The 15,582-nt window shown below is 53.4% G+C and overlaps 2 protein-coding genes across 2 annotated transcripts; one reads left to right on the top strand and one right to left on the bottom strand.

Annotated features, from left to right (window-relative positions):
- The first annotated feature begins 672 nt into the window (after positions 1-672).
- On the top strand, positions 673-9,009 carry LOC119222867 (insulin receptor substrate 2-B). The gene is made up of 2 exons (XM_037479819.2): positions 673-5,702; positions 6,795-9,009. The coding sequence occupies exon 1, from the start codon at positions 1,747-1,749 to the stop codon at positions 5,677-5,679; it is 3,933 nt and encodes a 1,310-aa protein (XP_037335716.2). The 5' UTR covers positions 673-1,746; the 3' UTR covers positions 5,680-5,702; positions 6,795-9,009.
- Positions 9,010-10,690: 1,681 nt separating this feature from the next.
- zgc:77880 (zf-DHHC domain-containing protein) lies at positions 10,691-15,313 on the bottom strand. Its single transcript, XM_037480070.2, is given in 13 exon segments — positions 10,691-12,091; positions 12,094-12,135; positions 12,317-12,434; positions 12,436-12,486; positions 12,662-12,711; positions 12,714-12,733; positions 12,861-12,889; positions 12,892-12,983; positions 13,401-13,462; positions 13,569-13,681; positions 13,968-14,041; positions 14,247-14,335; positions 15,046-15,313. Coding segments are annotated over 13 exon segments (912 nt in total). The 5' UTR covers positions 15,171-15,313; the 3' UTR covers positions 10,691-12,044.
- Between the last annotated feature and the right edge of the window lie 269 nt (positions 15,314-15,582).

Genomic DNA, 15,582 nt, shown 5'->3' with positions numbered 1-15,582 from the left:
TTGGGGAATTTAGCAACAAAGCAACTTTAAAACGGATTTTCAGAAGCATCCCAATAAATCTGCAGCTTTTGAACACTTGTTTCAGTTTCCCGCCACCTTCACAAAGCTACTGAAGCAGACCCGAAACACACAGCGCAGGTACTTCGGTCGGTTTGCATGTCGTTGTGAACTTGCAGCCGCCAGCTTTCCTTTGTGCTTCACGTGCGCGTGTGCGTGTGCCCGCGTGCGCGTGTTTCGGTTGCTGTGCTTCTTTGTTGCGACCACAATAGCGCGGTTCGTTGTGAGGCCCCGCCCCCACCGGCAGAGGGCGCTGTGCCCCGCCCACATCCGGTCAGGAGAGGAGCAACAGAGGGTCGAGAGGGTCCGTGAAGAAGGTGAAGAGTCCTCCAAACAAACACAGGAGCTCCACCACGAGACGTCACTAGATGAATGTTTATTTGTGCCATTCGGCCATCTTTAGTCAACTTCATCTCACAGCAGCTGAAAACTACAACAACGCTGGGAGAAAGATATGAAACATCAGTAATTAAACATCGAGTGAAGAACAGCTACACAAAAAGGAAATTCCTCCACCCAAACCGCTGACTTTGTGTAGGCCACTAATCCCATCACCTGGTCTGATCAGCTCATTGACAAAAACTGATTGAATCAATTTCGTTAATTGGTTTGGTGTTTATTCACAGCTGTATTTTAGTGCATTCAAACTATACACATGTATTGTCTAAAGAATGGCAAAGCAAGCAATTTAGAAGAATAAAGTTCTACATGCACAACATTGATGAGACCATCAAAAGCACAATGAATTCTTAGAGATCAATTTACAAGCTACAAGTGAGAGCTCACCTTTGGAGACATTCAAAGACAAGGAAGGAAGTGCTAATATATTATAATGTAAAAGATGAATCCATATTTTATCAGGCTATGGTCTATATTATGGTTGTTTATGCTTTTATTTTATTGATCAGCAGAATAGTTTATCTATATATAAAAGTGAAAGGTATATGTATATAAATAAATAAAACCTTTTTTCTGCTCTCCGACACCAGGGGAGACTCCTGTTGGCCTGCCTGCCGCTCTGGGATCAGCCTTTTACGTCTAAACAGTGATCGAAAGGCCTAACAAAAGACTCCAGATCAGCCCAACAGCGTCACCGACTCGGTTCCTCAACTGCTGCGCGTCATCAGGAATTGCTCACGTCAATTGACGCGCGGGCACTAATGTCCCGCAGCGATTGGTCGAGATGACCCGTCGCGGCACGCCACTCAAACCGAGGAGCCAATCTCAACGCGCGCTGGCCTCTTTGTTCCCTCCCGCCGGGTGCGTGACGCAGAGGGTCACGTGTTGTTTGTGCTGTGGCCCCATAGAGATGTGTACAGGGGGAGAAGGGAACGGAATGCTAACCATGCTAGCTAGATCCTCCCGATTATAGGACCCGCGGCTGAGCGTGGTCATGCTGCACACGGTGGCACCTATTTCGTGATGAAAGTCCGCCTTGGATAACCTCGCTTCCGGAAGGAAAAGGGACGAAGGGGACTGTGTATTTATTTTATTTTTTTAGACCGAGCAACAAGAGCCGGTTTCGGCAGGATTCGGAGCCCGTGCCGAGTGAACGTTAGCTGGCCTAGCCGGACTCGGGAGCTCGTCTCTTAAAAAAAAAAAAAAAAACAAGAAAAGAAAAAACCAGAATGGGGTCTAGGTCCACTCTGATTAGCTCGCTGCCAAAGTGACCTTTGATTGAGTTCTCCGATGGCAAATTTTACGAACTACCAGGAGGGCAAAGCGGCGATGCTGCTGGTGGAGACGCAGCAGCGGGACGTGGGGCCGAAGTCGGCGGCGGCGAACGGAGACGGGGAACCCCCGTCCCCGGTAATCAACCTCGGCGGCGGCGGCTTGCGCTTCCATCAACATTTACCGCCCTCCAACCCGCTCCACCACCACCACCACCTCCTCCTCCACCAACAACCGCCAAAGGATCCACCGCATCACCACCAGCTGGCCCCGCAGCAGCAGCAGCAGCAGCATCTTTCCGGGGAGAACAGCGCCGAGTCGCCGGGAAGGAGAGCCTCCCCCTCGCCGCTCAGCCAGGCGCCAGCCGCCGAGGACCAAGCGGCCAGCAGCGGCGGCAGCAGCGGCGGCGGCCATGTATACGCGGCAGCGAGCGTCGCCGGCCCCTCGGACGCCGTGGACGACATTCGCAAGTGCGGCTACCTGCGGAAGCAGAAACACGGACACAAGCGGTTCTTCGTGCTGCGGGCCGCCAGCCACCTCGGCCCCAGCCGCCTGGAGTACTACGACAGCGAGAAGAAATTCCGGAGCAGCCGCCGCGCCGCCGCCGCCGCCCCGGCAGCGGCCTCGAGCGGCGGCGGCGGCGCGCCGGGCGCCGCCTCCCCTCCCAAGAGGGTCATTTACCTCTACCAGTGCTTCACGGTGAACAAGAGGGCGGATTCCAAAAACAAGCACCTCATCGCGCTGTACACCAAGGACGAGTACTTCGCCATCGTGGCGGAGAACGAGCCGGAGCAGGAGGACTGGTACGTGGCGGTCAGCGAGCTGATGAGCGAGGGCAAGAAGGGGCACGTGGACTCCGACGACCTGGACGACGGGTACGGGACGGTCACGCCTGGCACGGTGTTCAAGGAGGTGTGGCAGGTGAACGTGAAGCCCAAAGGGCTGGGGCAGACGAAAAACCTCACCGGCGTTCACCGGCTGTGCCTCTCCACCAAAACCGTTCACCTGGTGAAGTTGAACTCGGAGACCCCCTGTGTCAACCTGCAGCTCATGAACATCCGGCGCTGCGGACACTCGGAGAGCTTCTTCTTCATCGAGGTGGGGCGCTCCTCCTCCATCGGGCCCGGCGAGATATGGATGCAGGTGGACGACTCCGTGGTGGCCCAGAACATGCACGAGACCATCTTGGAGACGATGAAGGCCCTGAAGGCTTTCGCCGAGTTTCGGCCCCGCAGCAAGAGCCAGTCGTCGGGGTCCAACCCCATGCCGTTCATCACCACGCGGCGCCACCTGGGCAACCTGCCGCCGAGCCAGACGGGGCTGCAGCGGCGGTCCCGGACGGAGTCGGTCGTGGGCACGCCGCCGTCGAGCAAGAGCTCCGGAGCCAGCGGGTATCGCTTCAGGACGTCTAGCGAGGGGGAGGGGACGATGAACCGCCCCTTCCGCTCCGCCACGGGGAGCCTGGTGCACCTCAACACCACGCGGGCCCCCCACGGGCGCCAGGATGGCGGCGGGGGCGCGGTCGCCACAGGAAACGCCGGCACGAGCACGGGCGCCGGCCGCTACGTCAGAGCCGTCGCCGGGGTGGCGTCCGCCTACCACGCCCGCTCGGCCTCGCTGCCGGTGTCCCACTTCCCCTCCACCACCAGCCCGGTGAGCGTGTCCTCCAGCAGCGGCCACGGCTCCGTCTCGGACACGCTCACCCGCCCGTCCAGCGCCTCCATATGCGGCTCCCCGTCCGACGGCGGCTTCAACTCCTCCGACGAGTACGGGTCCAGCCCCGGCGACTTCCGCTACTTCCGGGTGCGGAGCAACACGCCGGACTCCCTCGGCAACACGCCGCCCATCAGAGAGGAGAACTGCCTGAACGACTACATGGCCATGGGCTGGAACCGGGAGGTCTTCAGCACCAGCGGCGGCGGCGACGCGCCGCGGGACGAGAGCACGTCCACCACGGAGGACGAGCGCTATCCGTCCTCCTCGTCGTCCCTGAGGAGACGGGCGCACTCCTTCTCCAGGACGGTCGGCGGCCTGACCGGCGGCTCCGGGGTGGCGGTCTACCAGAAGATGACCCAGACGCACTTGTCGCTGGAGGAGGGGTCGGACGCGGCGCTGCCGTTTGGCGGCGGGCTGCTCCGCGGCGGGCCGTCCTCCTCCTCTTCCTCGCTGCGCTCCGACTACAGCTCCTGCTCGGAGCACAGCCAGCAGAGCCGCCCCTCCACCCTCCCCCGGACGGAGGCCGGCGGCGAGCGCCCCCTCCTCTCCTCCTCCGCCAGGGAAGACAGCGGCTACATGCCCATGTTATGTGGCGTGGCGCCCGCGTCGCCTCGGGACACGCCCCCCGACTACATGCCTATGCAGCCCGGCTCCTACGCTCCCCCCGTCTCCCATTCCCCCCAGTTCCACAGTCCGGCCCTCGGCCCCCGTTCGGCCCCCCACCAACCGCCCCCCTCCCAAACCTCCGCCGACGCCCACGGCTACATGATGATGCTCCCGGGGCGCGGCGGCTGCTCGCCCTCCCGCAGCCCCCACGCCGCGGCCGACAGCATAGCGGAGAGGCCCGAGAACGGGGAGTACATGGACATGTCGTGCTGCGGCGGCGGGCACAAGGCCTCCGACGAGGGGAGCGGCGGGTACCTCACGCCCGAGGGCCCCCCCAAGTCGTACAGCCCTTACTTCTCCCTCCCTCGCTCCTACAAAGCCCCCACCAGAGATGAGCGAGCGTACGCCGACTACGTTCCCATGAGCTCGCCCGCCAAGCCCGTCTATTCGTCTGTGGCAACGGCGTCCGCGTCGACAGCGGAGGAGAGGACGGGCAGCAGCGCTTCAGCTCCTTCTCACCCCCCCCCGCCCTACGGGGCTCACCACGCCACCGCTGCAATGGCCGACCAACACGCCGCGAGGCCCAACCGCCTCCCCCTGGGCAGGAGGAGTCTCCACGGCCCCCCGCGGGCCGGTGAGGCGCCGGCCGCCGGCTCATCCGAGGGGCCCTCCAGCCCCGGGGAGTACATCAACATCGAGTTCGGGGATCACTACCCCCACCAGCAGCAGCCCCCCGCCTATCCGCTCTCGTCCCAGGACGACGCCCCCTGCCTGGACCGCCGCCACTCCCCCCACCAGGACTACATGAGCGTGGACGTGGCGGCGGGCCAGCGAGACGGCGCCGGGTGTCTGGGCAAACAGCCGTCCCCCCGACCCAGCCTGGTCGCCCCCTGGAACCCCCCCAGCTACATCCGCCCCCTGGCCGCCAACCCCGGGGCGCCGGCCTCCCCCGGAGGTCACTGGAGGTCGATGGGGGACGACTACACGGACATGACGTTCAACCTCAGCAGGGGGGAGCAGACGCAAGCGAGCCCCACGGCCGTGCTGCAGCACCTCTGCGTGATGGAGGGCCGCTACGGCCACGCCCCCCCCGCCTCCCCCCCCTCCGCTTCTCCCCCGCCGGCGCCACAGCCGGAGCCCAAGGTGGTCCGCGCCGACCCCCAAGGCCGGAGGAGGCACAGCTCGGAGACCTTCTCCTCCACGTCCTCCGCCACCTCGACCCCCTCCGCAGGAGGAGGAGGCCCCCCCCCCTCGTCCGCCCACCCGACGCAAGCCGACCCCGCGGCCCCCAGCGGTTCGTACCTATCGGAAGGTCCTGTGTCCAGGTGGGCCAGCTCGGCGTCTTTTGACAGCACGTGGGTGTCCATGGAGGGTCTGGGGGACTTGCCGCCCCCCCACCCCCCGGTCAGAGCCATGCAAATGGGCCCGGCCGGCGTGACCCCCCCCTCCTCGGGGGCCAGCAGGATGTGCAGGAACATATCGGTGGGCTACCAGAACGGGCTGAACTACATCGCCCTGGAGCTGAGGGACGACGGGAGCGGCGGGGGGGGGGGGCGCCGGCACCAACGCGAGCTCGGCGGCGGCGGCGGAGAACGGCGCCTACGCCAGCATAGACTTCACCATCTCTGACCGCGTCACCACGACAACGGAGGGTGAGTGCCTCCGACACTTTAACTTTAATAATCCTATTTTCACACAGCAGGGGGGGGGGGGGAAGCACATCAACTTCACCTCTCAGCTGGTGCACCCACCTGGAGCCTTGACGGGGGGGGGGGGGGGGGATTCGATCCAGCTGTCAAGGAAATGAAGCGATAAATATGAAAGAAATACCAGAATTCCTTTCACATTCAGTGTGTTGTGCCTAATGATTCGACTGGTTTCCATGGAGACGCTGGACCGCTGTATTGACCTTCCAAAACCCAAAGAGGCTCCGTTTAGATTCCAGATGAATTGTTACTGATTGAAGGCGCCATTACGCTGCCCCCCCCCCCCCCAGGGTGATCAGGGTTAGTGGGAGAAGCCACTGAAGTGCCCCCCCCCCCCTGCCCCCCCCAGGTCTATATTTACGGATCTATTTCCAGACCCAACGTGGATTTATGGGGTTGGAGGCTCGTAACTGGACCCAGTGTGTGATGCATACCCCCCCCCCCCCCCCCCCCGCCCAGAACCACATATACATATTGCCACAGATGGTGGAATTATTAACCATCATGTGATCAGTTGTCTGCTGTTCCCGTTTTATCAGAGACGTTTGAGGTGCCCCCCCCCCCCCCCCCCCCCCCCCCCCCCCCCCCCGTCTTTCATTGTGAAGTTTCTTTGTGCCTTTAGATCCATTCAATCTTTTCAAAATAAAATCCCGTCGTCACAGGAACAAGTTAAGTCTCCTTAGTGTTTTTGAGTTTTATTTTGGCGGGGAACAATGTGGAACAGGAAGTGTTTCTCTTCCTCTTGTTGTCACATCTCCTTTGGGGTTGCCGGGTTTGCTTCACCCCCCCCCTATTTGTTGGTGTGTTGAGCTGTGCTGAGTCTGTGCATCGTGCCCCCCCCCCACAGCGCCTGTATTGTAGCCCGTTGCTCACATTGTAGCGTCACACAAAAGCCCCCCGCTCTCTGTGGAAGGACACAGCTGGACGCCGGCCATCAACGGGGGTCATTCAGGGCCTCCCCCCCCCCCCCCCCCGCCCAAAAACGTGATATTTGAGCATTCGTTTGAAGATAAACTCTTTGTCTCTTTTCTCCCTCAGACTGACGGCTTGCTGGAGGTTCCCCTCTTCCTCCTCCTCCCCCCTCTTCATCATCTCTACTACTTGACTCTGCCTGAGGCCTTCAGGCCCCTCCCCCTCAGCCGCCACCGCCGTTGACCTCTGACCTCTTCAGTCTCTTCAGAAACGGAGTGGATTTATGGAAGTGTATGTCCTCGTTTCTTTTTCTTCTTTGTGTGTTTTTTATATGCATATCTTTGTTCGGTTTCATTTTTTTATCACAATGGATGCTGGCAGTGGGCTGTATATTTTTTGGGGAGGGGGGGCTTCTCCATACGGTATTAAAAAGGGAGGCTGGGTACAAAGAAAAGGCATTATGTTACAAGTCCTTCCTCCACGGTACCAAACAGCTGGAGGACACTATGTACTTTTATTTTTTTAATGGATTACTCCCTCGGTACAACATTGATTATTTATTTGTTGCAATAGGTACAAAATACTCGGATACATTTCTTGGGTCGACTCCTGCAGGCCGCTCCGTGTTTTAAAGGGATAGTTCAACCTTTTTATCTTATTTTAGCCACTTGGCAGAAACGAAGCGATCCGATGGAGGCTACGTTAGCCTCGTTAGCTCGTTTAATGGTTACCATTCATCCACCAATTGCTGGAGCGTCGTTGCTCATCCTCCCCCCCCCTCCCCCCACCCCCCCTCCTCTGAGAAAATGCTAAGCTAACTAGCAGCGTGGACCTTCTCGTCCAGCAGAACTATCCCTTGAAGATGAATAAACCAGTAATGGAAGCGGCCTGCAGGGGACTAAGCTCCTCGGGCGCGTCTCAGTTTTACCTCACAAGGTCCGTCGCACAATTCAGGTGAGCGAGGGACAGCAGCAGCAGACACACACACACACACACACAGACACACATACACACACGCGCACACACACATGCAAGCACAGGCACACACATGCAATGCTGTGAAAGCTAAAAAAGCACAAAATACAAACATCAACACTGGGATGCAAACACTAGGACTGACGCACACACACACACACACACACACACACGCAGCAGGTCATGTGTAGGGGGGGCGGCGCTGGGCTCCCATTCGGGCTCTTTGTCAGCGGGTGTTGGTGACGCAAAGAGGTTTCCAGTAACCAGAGCTGCAGGTGCAGCGCGCTGCTCACACACACACACACACACACACACACACACACACACACACTCTTGTACGCCTTCATTTAACATTTGTACTCCGTGCTCATAAAAACACTTTATTTTTGGTGGTGCAGCAGTCCGAATGCTATTTTTTTTACTTTATTGAATAAAAGATTCATAAAGAGGCGTTGAGCTTCTGTTACTTTCTTTCATCTGACGACGTCGTCTCGTAGCCCCTCTCGGGTCGTCCGGGGGGGGGGAGACACAAAAACAACCTTTGAGCCCATAACATTTCACATCCCCCCCCCCCCCCCCACTAAAGGGACAGGTATATTTTAGATTTGGTACTTTACAAACATTTGGCGATTACATTTTTTTCTTTTGTTGCTTTACTTTTTTTTTTCTTGAACGGTTCACTAAACGACGTTGGATCTCGATGCCTCCGTTTGTTTGAATTATTCCTCTTGAGATAAAAAGGCCGAATGTTTTGTGACTGAATTCACAAAGAATCTTTATTTTGGCAACGATTCGACCCATAAAAGTCCAGTGATGTTGTTTAGTGATGAAGGAGCTGCATCCTTATGCAAACTATGGTTTCTGTCTTCCTCTGATCTGTTGGTTCTTTTTGTATTCTAGTTTACAGATGGGGGGGGGGGGGGTTAAAGCATCCTTTTCTTAATGTAAAATGAAGCATTAGTAGTATTTTTTTCCGTTTTCTTACAAAGGCATTTTGCAGTTATTTGTATAAAGAAATGGGTCACGACCTCTGCCCCACGTTTATTTTTTTGTAACTATATTACAGTTTATTTGCTGCTGTGTAGTAACAAGTTAACGGTTGAAGACGATGCCCCCCCCCCCCGACCCCCCCTCCAAAGAGGATGAACAAAGTGAGCGTCTCCTCATGTAAATACTTGAAAATCTCAAGTCCTTGCTTTTTTTTCTGTTTCCCTGGCGCCCCCCCCCCCCCATCCTGATTGGTTGTACTTCTTTCTGGGGGGGGGGGGGGGTACACAGAGGTGTTTTGAGCATCAGCATAGTGTTTATATTTATCAAGAGTTTTTTGCTTTCGATAGCGCTATTGCAATAAAAATGTGTTCATGTAACCGCAGCCGCCTCCGTGTGTGTTTACTGTCGTCAGTACACAGAGTGTGTACTTTATACTTTGTACTTTGTACTTCTACTACACATTTTCCTTCAAATATTTAGTCTTTATTTCCTAAACTTTCTGAGGCAGAGAAGTTTGCAGGATGATGTCATTCAGTCGTTCATCAACGCAGCGAAGGGAACCTTTCTGGGGCCACGAGGCCCTCAACAGGTGAGGCGGTGACCCCCCCCGCCCTCCCCCTCCGTGTCCCAAAGTCCACCCGTCAAAACAACCTCAAAGTCCGGTTTGGTCGGGGGGGGGGTTTGTTTCACAGCTTTTTTTGGCTTCTTTTTGGAGACAAACACGAGTTTTCCTCCCACTTTAAGGAGGTGTGTGACATGCGTCACTGCCCCCCCACAGCAGCGCCTTCACAGTCACGCCGCTGTTGGCCAGATGAGGGACGGATGAAGCCGTCTTGGACCCCACGGGACGCATCGCTGTGTTTCAGCAGCACGAGGAAACGCGGGAGAGCTTTCGGGTTTGAGGACTGGATCCAGTAAAAGTCTCCTTAATGACTGGATGAAAAGGGGTCAGTGAACGCATCACGTGAGTCTGAGGACGTCAGCAACAAACTATTCTCATGTCTTCTGTTACTCTATTTATTTATGTAACTGGCAGGGGCCCAACAATGGGGGGGTCCCATCATTTAGTTGAGTGCAACAAATAACTTCCCTTAAGGTCAGAAGAGTAAAACCTTTCAGGGTGGAGGGAGCATCGAGGTCATCGAGGTCATCGAGGTCCTTCCAGCAGTCATTTGTACAGATGTTGAGTTCTTCAGATGTTCTTCACGAGGACCACGTCCAAGCTGCTGCTGAACAATGTGGTGCATTTAGCATCTGTGGGTTTGGAGGTGGAAGGAGAGTGGTATTGGTTTTAGGCCCAATCCCAATTACCCCCCCCCCCCCCCAGAGAAACCCTCTTATAGCCCAAACAAGCTGGGCCTCTCCGCCTGTTTCTGCCCAACATGGCCGCCGCTGGACCGGCTCACGCCATCGGTGGAGAACCTGCTGACCAGGGGGGGGGGGGGGGGCATTTCAACACCAGCATGTGACCCCCCCGGGTTTTGTTACTGATGGACTTCTCGTCTTCCACGTCTCCCAGCGGGGGGGGGGGGGGGTTCGACCTCGTTGGCGCTCCATCTGTCTTTGGAGAGAAAGGCCGACGCCTCCTTCTGATCCTGGAGGGTTTTCCTATTTAGGAAGCAGGCCAGGTCCACTTTCCAGGAACATGGCGGGGGGGGGGGGGATTGAGGCTTAACACTGCCACCAGCATTGTGATACAGCGAGAGGGGGGGGGGGGGTCTTTCCAGGAACCAGCAGCTGAGGAGACCTTTGTTCTTTAAGGCTCCACAGCTTCTCCTCCTCCTTCCACCTGCTGAGGACCACGATTAATGCTTCTATGTAAGAAATATCCTTTTCATCTTGTTTTAAAGCACACAGCGGTTATCAGAATATATGGATGCATTTTTTAAACGGATCCTCCTGGTTCTGCTGATTGGGTCTGACTGTGTGGTGTGGTGCTGCCCCCTGCTGGGAGGGCCCTGTATTAACCCCCCCGAGGAATGCGGATGGACCCTTAAATCAGGATCCATGTTCACAAGGAGGAATCCACAACAGACACAAAGAGGAAAAAGGAGGCGTGAAGTTTAAAAGACGTTTTACTTCCAGTCGAAGGAGAGCAGGTCATCAGGAACAACACACAGGTCACATGACACGTAATAAATAAAACATGCGTCAGTGGTAAAATTATTCATCAATAAAACCACATTAAACTGTTTTTATTTTGAAGGGCAAGAAAAAGACTCTTTATCCACCTTCATGGTTAAAAACACTTAAACTGCACTGGAGACCCATGTGACCCAACGCTTTAAGAATAAAGTGAAATAAAGTAAACAGGGCCTCCACAACATGACGTTAAATGTTGCCCTCTTTGTTTGTACATTCCTTCCCCCAATGGGGGGGCGCTGGTTGGTGCATTCTATTTTTTAAATGGCAGAGGAACAAAACAAGCGCTCCCTGTTGAGCCACAATACAAGAAACAAAGGAAATAACAGATCAACTGCATTTCAAACAAGCTAAACATTTACAGTGTTGGAACCTGTTCATATTTTACAGAACAGCTGGTCCCCCCCCCCCCCACTTCATTCTGACCTTTAATTTCAAGTCGTCTTATTTTACAAAGGACACAAATATAAAAAGCAGCAACGTTCCCTTCATGAAATCTGCACATCATCAATATTTGTGAAAAATGAACCTTCCAACCAGCTGAGACCTGAATGAGAGAAACACTATAAAAGCCCTCTGAAATAAGGCATCTGGGGGGGGGGGGGGGCGGGGGGGCTCATAATCGACCTTCCAGATGATGATGTAACATTCAAACTTCTGCTTCCTCTAGTTTTCTGCCAGTGAGAGATGCTTCTCACGTGAAGATGAAATGTAAAAATATAGAAATGCGTGGAGGCGAGAATCAGCCTTTAAACCTCCAATCCTTTTTGGTCTCCTCACTACCCCCCCCCCCCCCCCCTCTCTATCGCTATGGAAATGAGCAGAATACGGAGAAGTGCACTCTGTGTGATCTTTAAGTAAATAAATATCTGTAAAAATGCTTCCATAACATTCCATAAACACTCTGATCTGGAACCATCTGGTCTCCTGACAGTCCTTTGGGTGAAGAGGGAACCGTGAAAGGCTCCTCAGAAGCAACTGGTTCCACTCTTTACTGTAAATAACTCACGAGTCCCCTCAAAAGATGCTTCGTTAAAACATGTGGCCGAGATGAATGTGACTTTTGGTTCTTTGTTATTTTGGTCCTTCGGTCGCAACAAAGGGAGGACGGAGGGACATAGTAGTGCAATTCAACGCCTTGAGTTCTCCTCCAAGTTTAGTATTTACACACACACACACACACACACACACACACACACACACACACTGTCCTCTCACGCTCACACGAAAACCATTTTCCTCGCGCTGCGTTGCCCTCACGGTCAAAGGTCAGACGTCGTAGTCGGGGAGGGCCGAGTAAATGATGCCGCCGGCGGCGGGGGGCTGGAGTGGAGGGGGAGGAGCCAGAGAAAGACCGAACCTGGTGGGATTCAAACACACGAAGACGATCCAGGAGATGTGAAATCAAGCAGTGGTCAGTTAAATTGTGCATCTCTGAGCCTTCAGAACCAGCCATGTGGTTTCTCCTTCTGTCTCAGCCCCCCCCCCCCCCTCAGTGTGACTCTCAACCGATCCACCGGAGAGAAACAGACGCTACCCACCTCTTCCAAAAACCTCCCTGAGCAGGGCCAGCTTGGGCTTGCGGGTGTGGGGGGGTTGGTGAGGCAGCGGAGGGGAGGAGGGTGACGAGGATGAAGAGCCTCTGTCCTTCTTCATCAGTCCTGTTCTTCATCTGCTCGATGGGGGTCTCGTCCGTGACGATGGAGACCAGCTGGGGGGAAGAGGGCGGAGTCACAATCCCTTCATTGGAGTTCCTACGTCTCCCAGAAGGCCTTTTGACACCCCCCCCCCAAATAGTGTAGGGTATCGTACGTCTGGGGCTTTATTGTGAAAGGTAACCGGAGGAGCCTCCTGGTGCGATTGTCCCCACGATGAAGGTAAAGTACCTGATCGTAGAAGATGACCACGACGAACACGCCGAACAGCACCGACTCACCAGCAGGATGATGTAGTGGGCGCTGCGGGGGGGGGGGGGGGGAAGAAGAGACGACCAATCACAATCCACCCACCAGCGCAACCCGCCTCCGTCGGGTACTTTTAAAAAAAAGAAACCATGGTTTGTTCCCCCCGTCAGTCGTGACTCACACGATCAGGTGCTTGCTGGGCGACTCCTCCTCCCCCCCCCCTCCGGCGTCGCCTCCCTCTCGTTCCTTATCCGCCAAACCCAGGAAGACACCACCAGCACCAGCGAGTACAGGCTGGCCACACCTGGAGGGGGGGGGGGGGGGAGACCCAGATGTTTTACTTCAAGCTACTGAAAAGGGGGGGGGGCTTTAGCTTTAGTGACGAGAGCTGAAGTCTCTGAGCCACAGGTTTACCCATTATATTATAAATATATATACATATATATACATATATATATATGTATATATATGTATATGTACATATATATACACATATATGTATATATATATACATATATATACACATATATGTATATATATGTGTATATACATATATATATGTATATATATGTACATATATATACATATATGGTTATATATACATATATATCTATTAATATATATATATATATATATATATATCTATTTATATTTATATATATACATATATATACATATATATATGTATATATGTGTATATATAAACAATCAGTGACCTCACCGGTGTAGAAGAGGAACTGGATGAAATACTTCTGGTTGAGCTCCCCGACGCAGTTATTGATCCTAAGAACAAACAAAGAAACGAGTGAGAAGAGACCGGAGAGGGTGTGTGTGTGTGTGTGTGTGTGTGTGTGTGTGTGTGTGTGTGTGTGTGTGTGTGTGTCCTCACCAGGGGCAGTGGTGGTCCATGCGGCGCACACACCTCTGGCAGACGCGGCAGTGGTGCGCTCTGGGAGGCCGGTAGGTCTCACAGCGGCTGCACACCGTCCAGCCTTCGCAGCCCTGGAAGACACAAAGACAACGTCGCACAAACAACAACAACACAACAGCACAGCTTCATTCGTTCAGCATTGTGGTCCTCCGCTCCGGCAGAGGTGGAGGAAAGTCCTCAAATGGCCTCCTAGCCTCCTTTCCTCACCACCTCTCCTTGGTTATACAAATTAGTGAGAGTTAATATCTCACGTCACATGAGCTACAGCGAGACCAAGAAACAACATGGTCAGTATATATTTAAGAAATGATGATCAGCATCAAAAAACTCAGTCCAAACAGGAAGCTGCAGACTCACCCGCTCGTTGATGCGCGTCGACTGGGAGCGCAGGTCTGAGAAGTCCATGGCGGTCTCAGGGAGGGGCACCATGCCTGCACCACAACACTCGCATTAAATACAAAAACACAGGGACACACTTCCTACGCCGGCCCCGACACCTGAACGCACCGCGGCTTGGCCTTAAACCGCATCCAGAAAGACATCTACAGACTATTTGTCATATGTGTGCTGCAGATAAAGGAAAGACACACACACACACACACACACACACACACACACTCACACATGCTCACTGACCGGGGTCGGAGAAGACGGCCTTGGCGTGGCAGGCCAGCAGCAGCAGCAGGATCAGGTTGAACACGGACCCGTGCAGGGAGCACCACACGCTGTCAGAGGGTCACATGATGCACATCAGCTTGTTTACTCCCAACAGTTATTTGTTATTAGTTCATTGATCCATGTCTATCGGTCTATAAACTACAAACAATCTACTTTTTCCTTTGGTCAAAACTAGTGAAAAGCACATTGTATGAGGGATTCATGCATGTAGCTGTATTTAGAAACGTTACTGTTTATTCCTGCAATGCTGCCACTTATAAAGACTTTATCCACACGGTTAATCTCTTTATCAAATATTTACTTTTATGTTATCTCTTTTTAGAATATTTCTATGTATTTAATTTATTTTGAATTCACTTTAAAAAAAAGAATTCTGTTGTTTCTTTACTTCATTGTGTACGATAAGTGTTTTTAAAATTCAAGTTGATAATGTTAACATCATTATCAACTGAATATAATTATTTTGATTATTTTAACACATTTAGCCGATGGATGTTTCATTACTGTATTTATAATATGTGATGTGAACGATACAACTTTAAAGTAGTCCTGGTAAAAATGTGACAATAAAGCATCGTTACAACCACCCACACGAATACACGTAAATACGTGCTGACGTCATTAACGCGTTGCGTATCAATACAGAAGAGAAAAGGGAGCGCGAGGAGCCGTCAGTCAAGCTGTCAGCTGAACGGAGAAGCAGCCGCCATGTCCGTTTTTAAACGGTTCACGCGGCGCAAGAACACGCAGCACTGACCTGTCCGAGTAGGCGGGGATGAGGACATACTGAACGACCACGTAGTCCGCGTAAAACACGCTGAAATAGGTTAAAAGCAGACAGATAACGCCGCAGGGGTCTCGCCTACAGCGAACGAACGCCATCTTCCGCCGGGCTCCGCCCACTGGGTCCAATCCCGCTTCCGTGTTACGTCACGTCAAAAATCCGCGTCCAATGCCGCGTTCCGGGGCCGTGGGAAATAAATGAAGCTCTCAAAGGGCCAGTTGACTTAATTAAAAAATCTATAAACCCCACCCACCCCCCGAAAAAAAACCCATTTTATAATCTGATCGAATATGTTGTGTTACACTGTCAGAAGTCTAAAACACGAATTATGTATTTTTGAAGATAATTTAACAAAATATACATGTGTGTATATACAATAACAATGTACTTTAATGTATATTAGTATAGGTATTTTCAGGATACATATAAATCTCTTTCAGGTGATGCTAGCATTGCAGCACAAGGAGGCAGCAGACCTCCTGGTGTCTGGAGTTGACATTTACGTACTTT

This window comes from Pungitius pungitius, chromosome 1, assembly GCF_949316345.1.
Source record: "Pungitius pungitius chromosome 1, fPunPun2.1, whole genome shotgun sequence".
NCBI lineage: Eukaryota > Metazoa > Chordata > Actinopteri > Perciformes > Gasterosteidae > Pungitius > Pungitius pungitius.
The sequence above is the reverse complement of the archived record's forward strand: the minus strand, read 5'-3'. Positions and strand labels throughout refer to the sequence as shown.

What these genes read in the sequence shown, in the direction of transcription:
- LOC119222867 (XM_037479819.2), top strand. Translation starts at nt 1,747, where the DNA reads ATGGCAAATTTTACGAACTACCAGGAGGGCAAAGCGGCGATGCTGCTG.